This window comes from Lepus europaeus, chromosome 7, assembly GCF_033115175.1.
Source record: "Lepus europaeus isolate LE1 chromosome 7, mLepTim1.pri, whole genome shotgun sequence".
Classification (NCBI taxonomy): Eukaryota; Metazoa; Chordata; class Mammalia; order Lagomorpha; family Leporidae; genus Lepus; species Lepus europaeus.
Window position 1 is genome coordinate 64,395,126 of NC_084833.1, and position 17,603 is coordinate 64,412,728.

Here is a 17,603-nt window from a genome sequence, read left to right on the forward strand (position 1 = left end):
ACTTTGGAAATTTACTTTCAGGCATTTTGCAAACTATCTAATAAAGCAGACCCTGATTAAAAATGATATTATGATTCCCAGAATTGGCACCAAGTGATCTTTGATTCTATTCAGTAATCAAATTAGTCATCTCAGTGTAGGTTTTTTATCCTTGAGACAGTTCAGAAGAACGGCCACTGGTTCTAGAGATAGTTCCCAGGGAATTCTAAAGAGCTTTGAACAGTGACAACATATTACAGATACATAGCCTCCCAAGAGAACTACTTTGATGGCACTTCATTTGTTTGGTTATGTTTGTTTAAAACAAAACAAGATCTCATTTTAATAATCACATCAGGTGTTTTTGTTTTTGTTTTTAGTTTATTTGAGAGAGAAAATGCTCCTGTATGTTGGTTCACTCCCTAAATGCTCACCACACGCGAGGGCTGGGCCAGGCTGAAGCCGTTAGCCGTTAGTGGGGTACTCCATCCTGTTGCTCATGTGGGTGACTGGAACCACTTGAGCCATCACTGCTGCCTCCCTGAGTCTACGTTAGCAGGAACTGGAATCAAGAGCTGGAGTCAGTTAATGAACCCAGGCAGTCTGATATGGGATACAGGTGTCTAACTGGTATTTTAATGCTATGTACACGAGAGAGACACACACACACATATACCCCACCATGGCATTTCTAAAATGGCAGGTATATTATCCTTTTTTAAAAGATGAGAATACTTGGGGAAGAAAGTAATTTGTCAGTGTTAGGCGTGTTAAAGGCCACAATTCCACACTAGGACTGTCTCACCTGAGAGTCCATACACTTTGCACTATACTTTCCTCCCTCTCCTGTTGATAATGTTTGCATGACACAATGTAGAAGAAGCTTTTATGGTAGTTTCTGATACTCAGTAAATGCTCAAATATGATAGTTAATACCATCAAAAACAATATGTCTTTGTATACATAGGAAGTAATTATTTTACAGTAAATAATTTGAAGTCACTTTGCTAGTTTCTAATTGGTTGAACATGGTCAAGTCCACTATCATTATTGAGTTTTTTATAGAGAAATAAGCAAATGTTGTCCTTGAACATAGAAGATGAGAGAGCTGGTTTATACCCTTACCTTTTTTCTTCCTTTTTGAAGTGTTTGTAGAATTAACTAGAGAGAGCCTTATTTACTTCAGTATATAAACATAAGGATAAAAGTGAAATAGATGAGGTTAACAGGTTAAGCCACTGCCTGTGACACCAGCATCCCTTATAGGCATGTGTTTGTGTCCAGCTGCTCCACTTCTGATCCAGCTCCCTGCTAATGTGTCTGGGAGAGCAGTGAAAGGTGGCCTGAGTGCTTGGGACTCTGCCACATAAATGGGAAACAGGGAAGAAGTTCCTGGGTTTGGCCTGGGCCAGCCCTGGCTATTACAGCCATTTGGGGAGTGAACCAGTGGATGTAAGATCTCCCTCTGTCTCTCTGTCTCTGTAATTCTGCCTTTTAAATAAATAACATAAATCTTTCTAAATATAGTAGCTGAAATTTTGGTGTTTTTGCAGTAAGGAGTATCTTGAGGATTCTCATTATGAAAGCTTCTGTAGCTCTTTTCTCAGTTGTATCTTTTTTGTTTACATGTTTTTGTATTTTCTCCTTAACTTTATTTGAACCTATTTTGTGATGATGGGGATTCTCACCATTTATACCTCATATAAGGAGAAGAGCATCTTCCTCGTGGCCCACAGGAAAGATCCTACAGGAATGGATCCTGATGATATTTGGCAGCTGTCCTCCAGTCTCAAAAGGTATGACTGTCTTCACAGATTTTTAACTTGTGGTATTGAATTTATTCAGGGAGTGTTGTCATTATCATTAATAGACTATTGGATTACTAGTATATGCAGACTATAGTGCTAGTCATTTAAAGTGAAGAAAGGGATATGAATGATCTAGAAGGCTTTTCCTAGCACTGAAGTTCTGAGATGGCATTATCATGGAATTGCTGTCAGTATAAACTGTGGGAGAAAGCACTTTGGTGGAAGAATGAGAAATGATTCTTTTTCGTGTGACCAGCTAACTGATAATAAGTGCAGAGCTACAAAGGCCAAAGGTATGAGATAAGTTCTCTTTGAAGAACCTCTTTAGGTTCTGTGTTGTTTATGATTCTGACTGTACTCCAAAGGATCTCTAGAGCAGTGCACTATGCAAGTCAAAAAAGCATGATCTAGAATCTATTTTTGATCAGTAAAGAGTATAACTGTGTGGTTATAACTGTCTTTGTGGGTGCCCAGAGCTGAGTTTCATGTTCCAGCCCAAGTGTATAACTTTTGGTAAATTATTAGTGGAGTCAAAAATGACTTTAGAATTGTTGGAGGACGAGATACTAGTTATAATAATACCGGAAACCTATTAAGCATTTACTATATATTGAATATTGTACTAAATGCATTATCTCATTTAAACCTTGGAATACCTGTCTTTATAAATACATAGGCCCTAAAGGTTAAATTAATTTTTCCCGGGTCATGCTGCCCAAAAGTGGTACAGCAGGAATTTCAGCCCAAGTTTGAGCCCAGAATTCATGCTGTTAGTACCATTCTACATATATGTGATCTACTTCCTATCACGTAGTAGACCTCACATTTTAAGTACATTGATTCTCATATGAAGATCAGTATAGCATCTGAAGTTGGCAGCTGGGAACACAATCTAGGTCTCCCACGTGGGTGGCAGGAACCCAGTTACTTAGCCATCACCAGTATCTCCCATGGTCTGCGTTAGCAGGAAGCTGGAGTCAGGAACAAAGGCGAGTATTAAACCCAGCCACTCCAGTGTGATATATGGGTATCTTACTACAAATCCAAAGGCTTACTTCGGAGTTATTATGTACTTTTAAAAACATCTTTATTGAGAAACAGTTCGCCTACCAGACAACTCACCCATATTCCGAAGACTGACTTATTTGAAAGACACTCTCCCCTTCCCCACACCACACACATACACACACACACACACACAAAACGTGAGCATGCTATCTCTTCCGTCCTCTGGTTCACTTCTCAAATGTTCACAACGGCCAGGGCTGGGCCAGGCTGAAGCCAGGAGCTTGGAACCCCATCTGGGTCTCCCACATGGGTGGCAGGGCAGCTGTCATCTGCTGCTTTCCCAGCCTCATTAGCAGGGATCTGGATCAAGCAGAGCAGCTGAGGCTTGAACCAGTGCTGCTATATAGGATGTCAGCATTGCAGGCAGTGGATTAACCCTCTGTACCATGTCAGCCCCCACTTTATCCATTTAAAATGTTCAGTGATTTCTAGTGGGTTTACAGATTTCTGCAACCATTATCACAGTCAATTTGAGGACAATTCATCATCTCAAATGAATCCCTGAACCCTTTAGCTATTACCTCCATATCCCTCTAATTACCTTAACCCTAAGCAACCATCAGTCTACTTTTTATTTATTATAAATTTCCCTTTTTTGGACATTTTATGTGAATGGAATCATACAGTATGTGGCCTTTTCTGATTGGCTTCTTTGACTTAATATGACGTTTTCGTATTTCATCCATGTTATAGCAGGTATCAGTGGTTCATCCCTTTTTATAGTTGGGTGGTAATCCATTATGTGGACAATAACACGTTTTGTTTACCCATCCATTGGTTGATGAACAGTTGGATTGTTTCTATTTTTGCCTATTATGAATAATACTGCTATAAACATTTGTGTACAAATTTTCATGTGGACATGAAAATTTCATTTTTCTTGGATAGTATACCTTGGAGAAGTTACTAGATCATTTGGTAATTCTCTTTATTTGTTTAAGGACTTGCTAGACCATTTTCCAAAGTGGCTACACCATTCTACAATCCCAATAACAGTATGAGGATTCTGATCTTTCCACATTCCCTACTGATTTACCAATTGCCACGTTACTGGTGGAAGGAAGTATGAGTGTTCTTTTTTTTTTTTTTTTAATTTAGTAAATATAAATTTCCAAAGTACACTTTATGAATTACATTGGCTTTCCCCCCCCCATAACTTCCCTCCCACTCGCACCCCTCCCATCTCCCGCTCCCTCTCCCATTCCATTCACATCAAGATTGATTTTTAATTATCTTTATATACAGAAGATCGATTCAGTATATATTAAGTAAAGATTTCATCAGTTTGCACCCACACAGAAACAAAGTGTAAAAATACTGTTTCAGTACTAATTATAGCATTACTTCACATTAGACAACACATTAAGGACAGATCCCACATGAGAAGTAAGTACACAGTGACTCCTGTTGTTGACTTAACAATTTGACACTCTTGTTTATGGCGTCAGTAATCTCCCTAGGCTCTAGTCATGAGTTGCCAAGGCTATGGAAGCCTTTTGGGTTCGCCAACTTCGATCTTATTCCGACAGGGTCATAGTCAAAGTGGAAGTTCTCCCCTCCCTTCAGAGAAAGGTACCTCCTCCTTTGATGGCCCCGTTCTTTCCACTGGGATCTCAGTATGAGTGTTCTGCTCAGACCTCCTGAGCCTTCCACCCCGGTATCTCAGAGTGACTTAGTGGTGCTTGGCCGTGATGTCTTGTTTCATGGCTTCCAGATCACATGATGTGAATTGACAGTGAAAAATTTCACAGACTACCAGTGCCATGTGCAAACTTACCACACTCAAGTGACTCCCTTCCAAAAAAGTCTTCCATTCAGTTGGTTCTCAGTATATTCAGTATATAATCTGAACATCTTCAGTATAGGAAGTCTTTAAACATTTGTCTCCTAGTGACATCCCCAGGTTTCTTTCATGTCCCTCCCAAAGCACATTCTTTATGTAGCAGTATTATGGGATTTGCTAAGTTCTCTAGGCTTCCCAATGATCTCATGACTTTGGAAAGATTCTTCTCTGGCTTGACTATGTCACCAGGCTGTCTCCTACTTAACACCTTTTCTAAGTAGCCTTCCCCCTTGAGTCTGGATTAGATACTCTAGGTATGCTAAAGAGCATTTAATGCTTTCCTCTGTTACCCGAGTGATACAATTTAGTTTATTTCTGGGTTCCCAGACCTAACCCAAGGTCTAACACAGCTTAGATGTATAAAAGTCTTGTTATGTGAATGAATGAAAATTACCTGGACTCAGTTGCTGCCTTGGCCTCTACTGAAGCCAAGTCATTGTCAGCCGTCCACAGAATCCCATATAATCTTCCCTTGTCTCCAGACATTCCCTCTCATGCTTGGCCTAAGTGAAATTTGACCATAATCCTAAAGATAAATTTCCTCTGTAGACTACAAATGGTGGCTCCTGTTCCTGTCAGACCCTTCATCACCCTGGTACTAGAGATGGGGGTTGGTCTCTCTTTGTTCCCCTTTGCTGTTTCCAATTCATCCTCAGCCCTCCTCCCTAAAACACCGGCTTTGAATACAAGTCATCCCATTTTGCCACTCATGGCAGGTAAATATAGAACCAGTTTCCTTGAAGATAGCTCCTGGGTCATTGGCACCCTGTAACATAATAGCATACTTCAAAAAGTCCAAGGAAAATAGAACTAAGATTATAAAAATTTTAGTGCGTGGATTTAAAAAATGTTTTTACCAAAATTAGCATACCGTTTCCAGGTTTTTTTTTTTTTGTTTTTTTTTTTTTTTTAGAATTATTTTTTTTTTTTGAAAGGCAGAGTTAGAGAATGAGAGGGAGAGACATCTTCCATCTGTTGGTTCACTCCCCAAATGGCCGCAACAGCTGGGGCTGGGCCAGGTCGAAGTCAGCCAGGAGCCTCTTCCTGATCTCCCACATGAGTGGAGGGGCCCAAGAACTTGGGTCATCTTCTGTTGCATTCTCAGGTACATTAGCAGAGAGCTGGATCAAAAGTGGAGCATCCAGGACTTGAACCAGTACCCAACACTGCAAATGGCAGTTTAATCCACAGTGCCCTAGAATCAGCACCCTTACTCCTCCCCTTTCCAGTTTTTACGTGGACTTTTTGAAGTATGCTATGTCATTTCAGAAATTTTGATATTTCTACATCCAAATATGTGATTATTCTAGTACTTTGGCCTCTTAGTTTTTACTTCTCTTCGTTACCTTGTTTTTTGTCGTTCCTTACACACTTATTTCCATGAATATGCCCTAGACCTTGCTATTACTAATAACAAATCATCTTCAGTAATTTGAGTATCTTTCTAAAGCCCTCCCTCCGTTGGTCACCTAAATTTCTGATCCTTTTTTATACTTGATGTTTCCCTGTCTGCTGGATCATTCCTTAGATGTACAGACATACTGAAATTTCTACCAAGTAAAAGAAAATTCATTCCCCTTATGGTCTTTTCATCTCTCTATTCCTTTTCTTTTTCTCCCATTATCACTTGGATCTGCTTTTCTGTTTCCTCATCTTATTGACCTGTCAGCAGCATCTGAAAGTTTTTTTTTTTTTTTTAAACAAACAACCAAAACTAGGCATGTGGATTATTTTCTTCTTAATGTATTTTTCCTTCTCCTTTGTGGTTCTTCACCTCTTCTTTCTCTAAATTTGGAATACAAACAGGGCTTGTTCCTAGAACCACTTCTCTGTAGTAACTTGTTAGAATAAGTCTTAGAGGAAACTTTCATAAATACTGCCTATATAATGCAGATCTCTACATCTGTATTTTTCATCCCAGACCTCTTCTCCGAGCCCCAAATATGTCACAGCTTTCTGTTTGACATTAGATCCAAAGAGGAAGCTCAGAGTTAACCTAACTGCTGTCCTTCATCCAAACCTGCTCTTCCCTGTTTCCCCATCTGAGTAAGTGGGAATTTCATCCCTATAGAACTCTCAAGTCATTTTGACTTCTGTCTCTTGGTCCTTTCTCTAGTCTGTCAGCAAATCTATATATATTCAGCCTGATCATTTACCGTCTCTACTGCTACTTCCATCTCTCATTTAGGTTATTGCAATAAAGCTCTAATGGACCTCTGTAGCTGCCCATAGTCTTTTCCCAGCACAGCCAACAGAGTAATCCTTTTAAAACAAAAGTCATATCAGCCCAGGGCTCTGCTCAAAATTTATTCAGAGAAAAATGTAAAATCATACCAATGTTTAAGGAGTCTGTATGTGTCTCTTCAGTCCACACATGGGCATACATATCCCTTGTCTCCTGTGGCACATTCTCTCCTCCATTCCATTCACATTGGCCACTTTACTGTTCAGCCATTCTAGGCCTGCTGTTGCCTTTGCACTGGCTGCTCCTCCTTGTTCTCTAAGCTTCTTTAGGGTTCTGCTCAAACATCTGCTTAGTACAGCCTTTCCTGCCCACTGTATTTAAAACAACATCTCATGGTTGTTCTTTCTTATTGTCTATCCCCTCACACACTAAAATGGAAACTCCTAAAGGCAGACATTTGTGTGTTGTTTATCCTTAGCATCTAAAATTGTCTGACACATACAGTAAGTATTTGAATTAATGAATAACTATATCTAAAATGTGTTAGGTCACAACTTATTTCTTGTCTAAGCTACACACTAAAGTATCATTTAACTGCCAGTAAAATTGCCTGGAAGTCCAAAAATTATTGTGATGTCAGCAGTAGTTGGTTAGAGTTTTACAAAATCTTTTGAGATGCGGAAAAGATTTCAAAGCCCATTATTACTCCTTAGACCAACAATTGAGCAGGAAGCTGTGATTTCCTAAGCACTAGTTAACGGGAGGCAGTGTTCTAACCATGACAGTAATCCTGGACTCCAGAAGTAGAGGTTCAGAAACCCACTTCATCTGAAGATAATGCTAGCTGGACAATCCACTGAATATGCCCCAATAAATGGAGACAGAAACGGGTAGTGGTTTTGGATGGAGAATGTGGGTGCCATTAAACCCTGTTGAGTGGATGGAAACAGTAAAGGCCTTCAAAGTGCCTTAAGGTATACCTCAGGAATCTGTAATGCATGCCGCAAAGCAGTTGGCACCTAGGCCTGGGGTCCGAGTAGGGAGTCTGGAATCGGGGAGCATTCCTGAAAGCAAGGTTCCTAATGAATTCATAAAAATTTGATCACCTACCAGTTTGCAAAAACAATTTTGAAAATCACATGTAGTTTTTTCTTTTGTAATACTTTACATATGTTGTGGAGAAACTTTTTTTTTTTTTTTTGAATAGATAAGCTCCTGTACTATCAATGAAATATCTATCAGTAGACCCTGGGCGTTCAGTATGTGAGTTGAATATTGATTGATGGTGCTATGGCGGACAAAGAGGGCATTTAAAAGCCAGATTGGGAGCATTTGGGAAGGGTTTCCCAGAAAAGTTTATATCTAAGGGTAGTGTTAACAAATGGGAACTAGTAAGATGAAATAGGAGAGAAGTATGTACTAGGAAGACCCTTTAGTATGGCAAGTGTAGAGCCCAGAGGTGAAAGAAGATGCCTGCAGTGACAGCCTCACATATGGGCACCGGTTCAAGTCCCAACTGCTCCACTTCCGACCCAGCTCTCTGCTATGGCCTTGGAAAGCAGTAGAAGATGGCCCAAGTGCTTAGACTCTGCACCCGCATGGGAGAGCTGGAGGAAATTCCTGGCTCCTGGCTTCAGATGGGCCCAGCTTCAACCATTGCAGCCATTTGGGGAGTGAAGACACCCCCCCCCACCCCCCCCACCCCCGCCTCTCAAAGAAAGAAAGATGGTATGTGTGACTGACACAGTAAAGGAAGTGCACAGTGTGAAACCAGGAAAGGCATGTCAGCACATGGAAATCAGAACTAGTATTTGGGAGCCAATTAGGAGCTTCAGTCTGGTTTTGTTTTGTTTGAGAGATCTATGTATGTGTTCTCTGTTAAAGTGTCCAACTTATCCCTGTTCTTCAAAAATATTTGGTACTATAATGTTATTGGTTAAACCTCTATGTCTAGTTTTTGATTTGTTTTTTTTGCCCCCTACTTAGGTTCGATGACAAATATACCCTGAAGCTGACTTTCATCAGTGGAAGAACAAAGCAGCAACGAGAAGCTGAGTTCACCAAATCCATTGCTAAATTTTTTGACCACAGTGGAACGCTGGTCATGGATGCGTATGAACCTGAAATATCCAGGCTCCATGACAGTCTTGCCACAGAAAGAAAAATAAAATAACCAGTTCTAAAAGCAGCCCAATTTCTGTTGGCTCATGCTGAATTACCAAGTGGGTGGGGGGAAGAAACAGAACTTAAAATGGGTAAAGTAAGAATGTTAGAAATGTCCCTGTTTTGTCCTGAAATTTTAGTCCATTCTGGATAAATAGCATTTTCTAGCACAGATATGAGAAGTTGTAGCTCTGATGTCTAGCTGTAGCCTCTTTGGTCTGCTGGTTTATTTCATTTGCTTTTCTGGAAAAGCATTTTTGCTAAAAGCCGTGCAGACTTTTCCCTTTCTACCTAGCAGTACTTACATAGTATAGCTTTGTGCCATGCAGCGTTTGAAGACTCAGTTTTTAAAAATTGCTAACCTCTTGCTGAGTTTATGTTAATTCCTATTTCAACAGCTGTTTGCCTGAGAATTCAGGATACAACTTCTTGTGTATGACAGCTTTCCTTCACACACCATTTTTGTGGGTGTGTGTGTATCTCTGACTTGGAGAATTTAAAAAGAAAAAAACACAGCTTTTTAATTTGTTTAAAACAGACCTTCGCCTGTTACATTTTGTGCTCTTAACCAATTAAAGAAGCCAATGGCATTTTTAGTTTTATATTGTCTGTGTTTTCCACTAGTGTATCCCTGTTGATTTGTTTGTGCCCTTTATTAACTGCCATTTTTCTAAAATTTTTTTCAATAAAAGGAAAGAAGATGTGAAAAAGAGTTGTAGTCTTGATGGATGGAGCAGAGCAGCAGGGGCCACAGTGTTGCTGTTACTATTGATTCTTCTCACCCCTAGGCTGTGTTATTGGCAGAGACCCCTTGAGATGCAGTCACTGAAGACCTCAGCCTTCTGGTGGTGACAACACCTGTAGCAGCACTCAGTGTTCACTTTGTGCCAGGGGCTGCTTTGAGTACTTAACACCTACTCCTAGTAATACTCATGTTTCTAAGCTTTTGGTACTATGATTTAAATTTTTAATTCATTTTATTTATCTGAAAGAGACAAAAATCTCTCAGCTGCTGGGATCCCACTCACCCCCAAATGCCCACAGTGGCCCCTGGGTGGGGCTGAAGCTAGAAGCCAGGAATTCAGTCTAGGTCTTCCTGAGTGGCCATCAGTGCTGACTCCCAGGGTCTGCATCAGGAGGAAGCTGGAGTCAAGAGCTGAGCAAGGTATTGAGCCAGGCCCTCCAATATGGGATTGCAGGAGTCTTAACCATAGGCCAGATTACCCCTGTTTGATGGATAAGGAAACCAAGACACAAAAGTTCAGTGGTTTGCCACATAGCTGTTAATGAAACTAGAATTCAAACCTAAGTAAGCTGTCTCTAGAGTGTTTTTCTGCAAAGATGAAACAACAGTATCTTTTCCAGTATTTTTCCAGCATGATCCAAAAAGAACTGGGCATAGGCCCATATCTCTGACCTTTAGAAATATGGTCCTTTGTCTTAGAAAAGTGCAATTCCAGCTGAGCCTAGTTCCCCAAACTATATTCAGGTTAACACATGTCCTAGTTCACCTGGGAATGGTGCCCTAAACAGCACCACATGGTAGGGGCTTATGGAACAGCACTGAAGGAGAAGTTGAAGCTTTGGATTCTATGTTCTTTATTCTGGTAAGCTGTGGGTAAGTCACAGAATTCTCTGAGCTTCCAGATTCCTCTTTCTGTTTCTCACCCCCACCCCCACCCCGTGATAATTCTAATCCTGTGAGCTACTTCAAGCTTTTGGAAACGTATAATCAGATAGTTTATTTTTACAACAGAGGAATTCTTGTGAGACACACAGGTTCCTTGGCTTGTGGATGTAGGCAGTGACTAGCTGTCTCCATGATGACCCCTTGACATTCCTTCACACCAAGTACACCTTTGTCTTTGTTGTGGGGCATATGGATTGAAACACAGCGAGACTTTTGAAGTCAAACTAGGAGTCTTTATTAGCCAGCTGGCGACTGCCCTCTCACAGAGCAAGTCCGGAGAACACAGCCCCGAGTTGGGGGGGGGGGGGGGGGTTGCTTAAAGGCAGAACTACATTTTGGTGGCCTTGACCATTAGCAAGCAAGCAAGCAGAAGTACAGAAGCCAGAAGTATGCCCGTTACAGCTGGAGGAGCAGACTGGTATCTATAACTTGTTTCTCTCAGAGGAATAGTTCCTGCTCTGAAACAACCAACCAAGATAACCTATAACCCCTCGTGCAGGCTGTGTCCCACGGGAAAACCTTAAACCTAGACACCCTGTCACATCTTTACATGTATAAACCTGTAGCTTCATGTTTTTGCTTCTCTACAAACACTATGTTGGCAAGACCTATAATTTGCCTTTACTCTTTAGGTTTTTTTTTTTTTTTTGACAGAGTGGACAGTGAGAGAGAGAGAGAGAGAGAGAGAAAGGTCTTCCTTTTGCCGTTGGTTCACCCTCCAATGGCCGCCGCGGTAGGCGCGCTGCGGCCGGCACACCGCACTGATCCGATGGCAGGAGCCAGGTGCTTCTCCTGGTCTCCCATGGGGTGCAGGGCCCAAGCACTTGGGCCATCCTCCACTGCACTCCTGGGCCACAGCAGAGAGCTGGCCTGGAAGAGGGGCAACCGGGACAGAATCCGGCGCCCCGACCAGGACTAGAACCCGGTGTGCCGGCGCCGCAAGGTGGAGGATTAGCCTAGTGAGCCACGGCGCCGGCCACTCTTTAGGTTTCTAAAACAGAGTTCCTATCCACTGGTTCACTCCCCAAATGCCCACAATTCAAGGGCTGAAACCAGGAACTAAGAATTCAATCTAGGTCTTCCACAGGAGTAGCAGAAAACCAACTCTTTGGGCCATCACTGCTGTGTCCCAAGGTCTGCATTTAGGAAGCTGGACTTGAAATGCAGAAGTTGAATACAGTCACTCTGAGATAGGATGCAGGCACTTTAACCACTAAGCCAATGCTTGCCCCTATAATTTGTGTTTTAAACAATATTTCTTCAGTACTTTCCCTGTTGGTGTATATACAGGTCAAAATCATTTTTAGTAGTGTAATATTCCATATTATAAATTTTTAATTTAACTATTTACCTATTGGTAAGAAATATGTTCCCTCCCCAATATTTTGGCAATGGAGAGAGGGGGGAATAGGCCTTCAGTTAAGTGATGAGAGACCTGGGTGGTTTCCAGCTCTCTAATTTGTGATCTTGGGAAAATCCCATTTCTTCTCTAGAGCAAAGTCTCTTCATTAGAGTGATTTTAGAGAATGCATCTTTTTGAGAAACACCCATATGTAAAACATCCTTTACGGTATTATAGTATGAGGAATATGAGTACCATAATCCTTAACATCTGGCCCACTCCACTTTGAGATGTCTTGGACTGTAAGAATCTATTCAATGTTTCCCCTACTCCAGAAACCAGGTGAAACAGTTTGGATGAAGAATTTGGGTTCCCCCACCTGTTGTACAGTGGCAGTTGAGGATGGTTTCCCCCTCACATGAGCAAAACAGTGCCCTCTGCCAGCTTAGGCAGAGGCACGCTGTGTGAGGCTACCCAGCTTTTCACACACACCTACTGAATGGCCTTTGATTGCCACTGAGCTGCTTGTTACCTCCTAGTGGATTGGCAGCACCGTTCTCCCTAGGAAACCCTGGCAGCCATCACATCCTCCTGTTAGCTCCTCGCACCTGCCTCGTGTCAACATAAGTCTTCCAAAACAGCCACTGATGAGTTGGGACCAGTCATTAATGTTTTTCATTACTTCCAAATTTCAGCTGATAATGTATATTTAATATTTGTGGGGCATTTACATATTTTTAGAAACAGTCCTTTTAGAACAACTTTAGGGAATGGACAAGATGGCCTCACCCTTGTGGTTTTGGAATTAATGTGTCATATTTTTTGTTCTTGACCATTTTTAGTTCAACAGTGGTATAACCTTTTATTGCAAAAGCCTCTAACAGCAGGCTGACAATCAAGGCAGGCATTTGATGGCCTTTCCACTCTTTCTTCCATTCACAGGCATCTAGTATTGTTGAGTGCCAGAATAGCCTTTTAAAAAATGGACTCAGATTTCTGCCTCTACGTTCTTACTTCATCCTGGTTCATACATTTTAATAAGGCAGTGTACTTGGCTGTCCCTGGAAAGCAACCACTTCCTCTTGGCTGCTTACTGAGTGATGATCAGAGAGTGACAGAGTGGTTATATAGATGTGTTTTGAAATGTTCATGTTCTGCCCTGACTTGTTGAGAACAGTGTGTTTTCTTGCCTCTCTGGTCTCAAAGACCAACCTGATAGCTGTACCCTCACATTGCTGCCCAAAGAGGGATTGAGCATTGATATTGATATTGTAGTCCAGGTCAGCCACCTGGTTTCTCTTTGTACTGACATCATCCTAGATCACAATGATTGGAAAGAGTTACCTCTGGAGCCTCCCTCAATAAGGAAAATGGCCTGATGTAACTCTCCCAGACATTGCATACGCCTTGATCTTAACTGCTGAGTTTGTCATCTCCCACCAGATGACTCTGACTACAGTTTATCAGCTGTTCCCCTTCTCACTGCAAAGTGTATCAGGAACATCAAGCTCCTGTACCTCTCACACAACACATGTCACAACCTCCAGATGTTTCCTGCACACCCACTCTTGCACCTGAACAAATGCCATCTGGCTGGTGACATGCACTTGTAAATTAGGTTAGACTAACTGTCCTTAGGCAGTCTTTCCAAAAACGGGACTGGTCTCAATTCTAAGTGAACAGGGAACTCTTAAGGCCTACCAAGAGGCACATTGGAGACATCATGAACCTGTGTCTCCAAATGACACAGGTCCCACCAATCAGGAACTTGCCAGGAACTTAAATGCCTCCACGAGTGTACTTGTGTGGAAGCCAGGTATTAACCCTTGTGAGAACATAGTGCCTTAGCCCGTGGGGTGGGTCATAGCAGCCTTCTTCAAGTGTTTAAGGAAATACCATCTGTAGATCCTGGAGCCTTGAGACCACTTTGGGGATCACTGCACAGCGGGGCAACCCTTGGTTACTGGCAGTGACTTCCTGGAAGAGTAACAAATTGGTTTATGCACATTCTGCAGCTGGTTATACCTGTCTTGACTCTGTCTATTAAAAATGTTGATAAGGAACTTTGTTCCTGACTTGAGTTGAAGTCATCAGTGACTCTGCTTAAGTCAGCTTCAACTCACTGGCCAGATGGTTATGGGTGATAGCTGCTCCTAACTCTCCTTCTGGACCAAGGTGTAGTCTTGTAATCACTAATACATCCTGCTATGCCTTGGGCCAAGTACAGGGTCAATACAGAAATTTGAGAATGCCACTGGCTTTCTAAGGTAGATCCTGATGGTTTGTTTATTTATTCTTCTGACTGGATCCATCCTTAGACATGCGTGAGGTCAGTACTAATTGTTCTCATCCTGTTACTTGAAGTTCTTATGGTGCCTTTAATTAACTGCTGTGTGAGACTAAATGGATTTGGTCTCAGTTTATGTCAGAATAATCAGTGACAGATGGAGTGGCATAGTCACCAAAAATTCATCAAGAGCTAAGATGGTGTCAAAATGAAAGATGTAAAGTATTGGGGGGGGCAATTCCCCTTGGGTCTCCAGCACCTCTGCTTATGTTGCAAAGATGCTGATTGCCTTTGTTCCAGACTAACAATGTACAGCAAACAATCTTGGAAGATGTCATGTCTCTAAATTAGAGCAAAGGGCAGGCTTACTGCTCATTATAAATGCTTCAGGTTCCCCCACTGTTTGTGTACGTATCTGCCTTTCTTTTATCACCCTGTGGGGATTGGAGTTCAGGACCTGGCACAAGCGCTGGTACTCTGGCTACTGTTATTACCGTCAGTAACAAGGTATCTTCTGCCAGCAACTGTCAAGTTCTGGCAGGCTACCTTGTTTATTTAAAGGTTAGATAAATCTCAGACTTAACACAGATCTTGGCAGTAGCCATATCTTGAGAGCATCATAGCTTCTGTCACAGCAAGTGCCCAAGGGTACTTCAAACAGTTCATGGAAGATCAAATTAAAAGATAGCTATTTTGGTGCAAACATTTTTTTGAAATCCATCCATATGAAAGACCTTCAAAGGTTCATGGAAGATGCACATAATGAAAAACCTGCATGGATTCCAAAACCTTTTACATTACAATGAACTCACCTTTTAGTTCCGTTTCTGCAAACTCTGCAACGTGCCCTTGTACGTCTGCTGTCCAATCACATTGCTTTCTCAGTACCTTTCTGAATCCCTCTTCCTTCATCAGACTTTTACAAAGTCCTACTCTGCTAAAACCTGTATCAGACAATTCTGACCCCTTAAGTTTCTTACAATCTCGTGATGGCGTCAGACACTCAGGTACAATTTGAACTCCATAGAAGGAGGTACAAAGTGCTGAGGAGTTTGGAAAAGGAGTACTTATTCTAATATGGATTCCTGGTAGATATGAACATTGGAAGTAAAATCTATTTAACCTGAGTCATGAATGAAGAGGAAGGCCAAATGTACCCATTTTACAGATGAGGAGTCTGAGGCAAAGAGGTTAAATAATTTGCCAAGGTCACTCAGCTTGTAAGTAGGAAGTCAGGATTAGAGCCAAGATCTTTCCACTTCTAAATATAGAGATCGTTGGGGCCAATGCTGTGGCACAGCGGGTTGAAGCCCCAGTCTGCAGCGTCAGCTACCATTATAAGCAGGCCTTCCTAAGGATGGTAGTCTTGCACCTGCTATGTTAACTCTTTGGTGCCAGTATAATTCTCTCAATATTGTGCAATTTGCTTTTTTGCTCAATATTGTGTTTGTGAAGATCCTTTATCTTGATATTTCAAGCTATAATTTATTCTTTTTTACTGCTATCTATTATTAACAATTTTTTTCTATTAATGGACATTTAGGCCTTTTACAATTCTTTACTATTACAAATTTGCTACTATGAGCATTCTTACATGGGTAATACCTAGTGATGGGATTCCTGGGTAGGAGAGGATACACATCTCCAGCTGGTCTAGCTATTGCCAAATTTCTCTCCAAGGTGATTATAACAATTTGCATTCACACAATTAGTGAAGGGAAAATAAGATTGGAATTATTTGGTCCTCGGATGTTTCGTGGAACTCAAAAAGCTGGTTGGACTGATTGTAATTTTTTGTGGATAGAGTTTTAAATGATTAAAAAAAGTTGTAGAACTTCCTGTTTGCCATATCTTATTGAGTCAGTTTGTAACTTCTATTTTTCTTTTTCTTTTTTTTTTTTTTTAAAGATCTATTTATTTATTTGAAAGTCAGAGTTACAGAGAGAGGTAGAGATGGGAGGGGGGTGGTCTTCTATCCAATGGTTCACTCCCCAATTGGCCACAATGGTTGGAGCTGGGCCAATCCGAAGCCAGAAACCAGGAGCTTCTTTCGGGTCTCCCATGCGGGGGGGGGGGGGGGGGGTGCAGGGGCCCAAGGACTCAGGCTATCTTCTACTGCTTTTCCAGGCCATAGCAGGGAGCTGGATCAGAAGTGGAGCAGCCAGGACTTGAATTGGTGCCCATATGGGTGCTGGCACTGCAGGCAGTGGCTTTACCTGCTATACCACAGTACAGGCCCCAAAACTTCTATTTTTCTAAAGCTATGTTCACTTTATCTAGATTTTCCAACTTACTCAATGGCGTTTGTAAGCATTCTTTGATTATCTCTGATCTCTGCTGTTTCCATTTTTTTTCTTAGTGGGTCTTTCCAGTTTTCTCAAATAATATTTGCCTTTTTTGATACCTCCCTCTTGTTACCTTTCTTTCTTATTTATTTTTGCTCTTATTTTCATCATTTCCATTTTACTCTTGGGGGGTTATTCTGTTCTTTTTTAAGTTATTAAGTCAGATCCTTAGCTCTTTAATATTCAGCTCTTTCTAGTGTAAGGGCCTTAGTTTGGGTTCTCCCATTGGCAGACTCTGAGACCAAGGTCTGAATGCCAATACTGTATTTGGGAGATGCAGGGACCACCGTAAAAAAGTGGGGAAATGACACAAGAAGGTGGCCAATAAAATGTACATTATCAAGCAAGTCTGCCACCTGATAATGAGTCTAATCCTATAGGGGAGAGATAAAAAACACATTAGCATTATCAGACTTGAAGGGTAAGAACCTTGGGTAATAATATACCTGCTTCCTAAGAGACATGCTTGAGGACTGCGAGTGTATGTGATTTCCTCAGCATTGCTTTCAGAGCTATCAAATTCATGGTGACCCTGTGTTTAGATACAAGCATCTGACTGCTTCATTATACTGCCTAGTGTAGTCATAGTGGAGAATTTATATATAGGAATATATATTATTCGTCAACAATTATGTTTCATTTATTTCCCTTTTAAAAGTGTTACTTCATCAATTTTAAAATATATAACTAGGGCCGGCGCCGCGGCTCACTAGGCTAATCCTCCGCCTTGTGGCGCCGGCACACCGGGTTCTAGTCCCGGTCGGGGTGCCAGATTCTGTCCCGGTTGCCCCTCTTCCAGGCCAGCTCTCTGCTGTGGCCCAGGAGTGCAGTGGAGGATGGCCCAAGTGCTTGGGCTCTGCACCCGCATGGGAGACCAGGATAAGCACCTGGCT

At 41.6% G+C, this 17,603-nt stretch overlaps 1 protein-coding gene across 1 annotated transcript in view; it reads left to right on the forward strand.

Annotated features, from left to right (window-relative positions):
• The window catches only part of SPCS2 (signal peptidase complex subunit 2), a 35,639-nt gene extending 25,881 nt beyond the window's left edge, over positions 1-9,758 (forward strand). Inside the window, exons 4-5 of the mRNA XM_062196714.1 lie at positions 1,641-1,775; positions 8,870-9,758. Of these exons, the coding sequence (XP_062052698.1) occupies positions 1,641-1,775; positions 8,870-9,056 (322 nt within the window). The 3' untranslated portion in view covers positions 9,057-9,758. The remainder of the gene's footprint in view (positions 1-1,640; positions 1,776-8,869) is intronic.
• Positions 9,759-17,603: the final 7,845 nt, after the last annotated feature.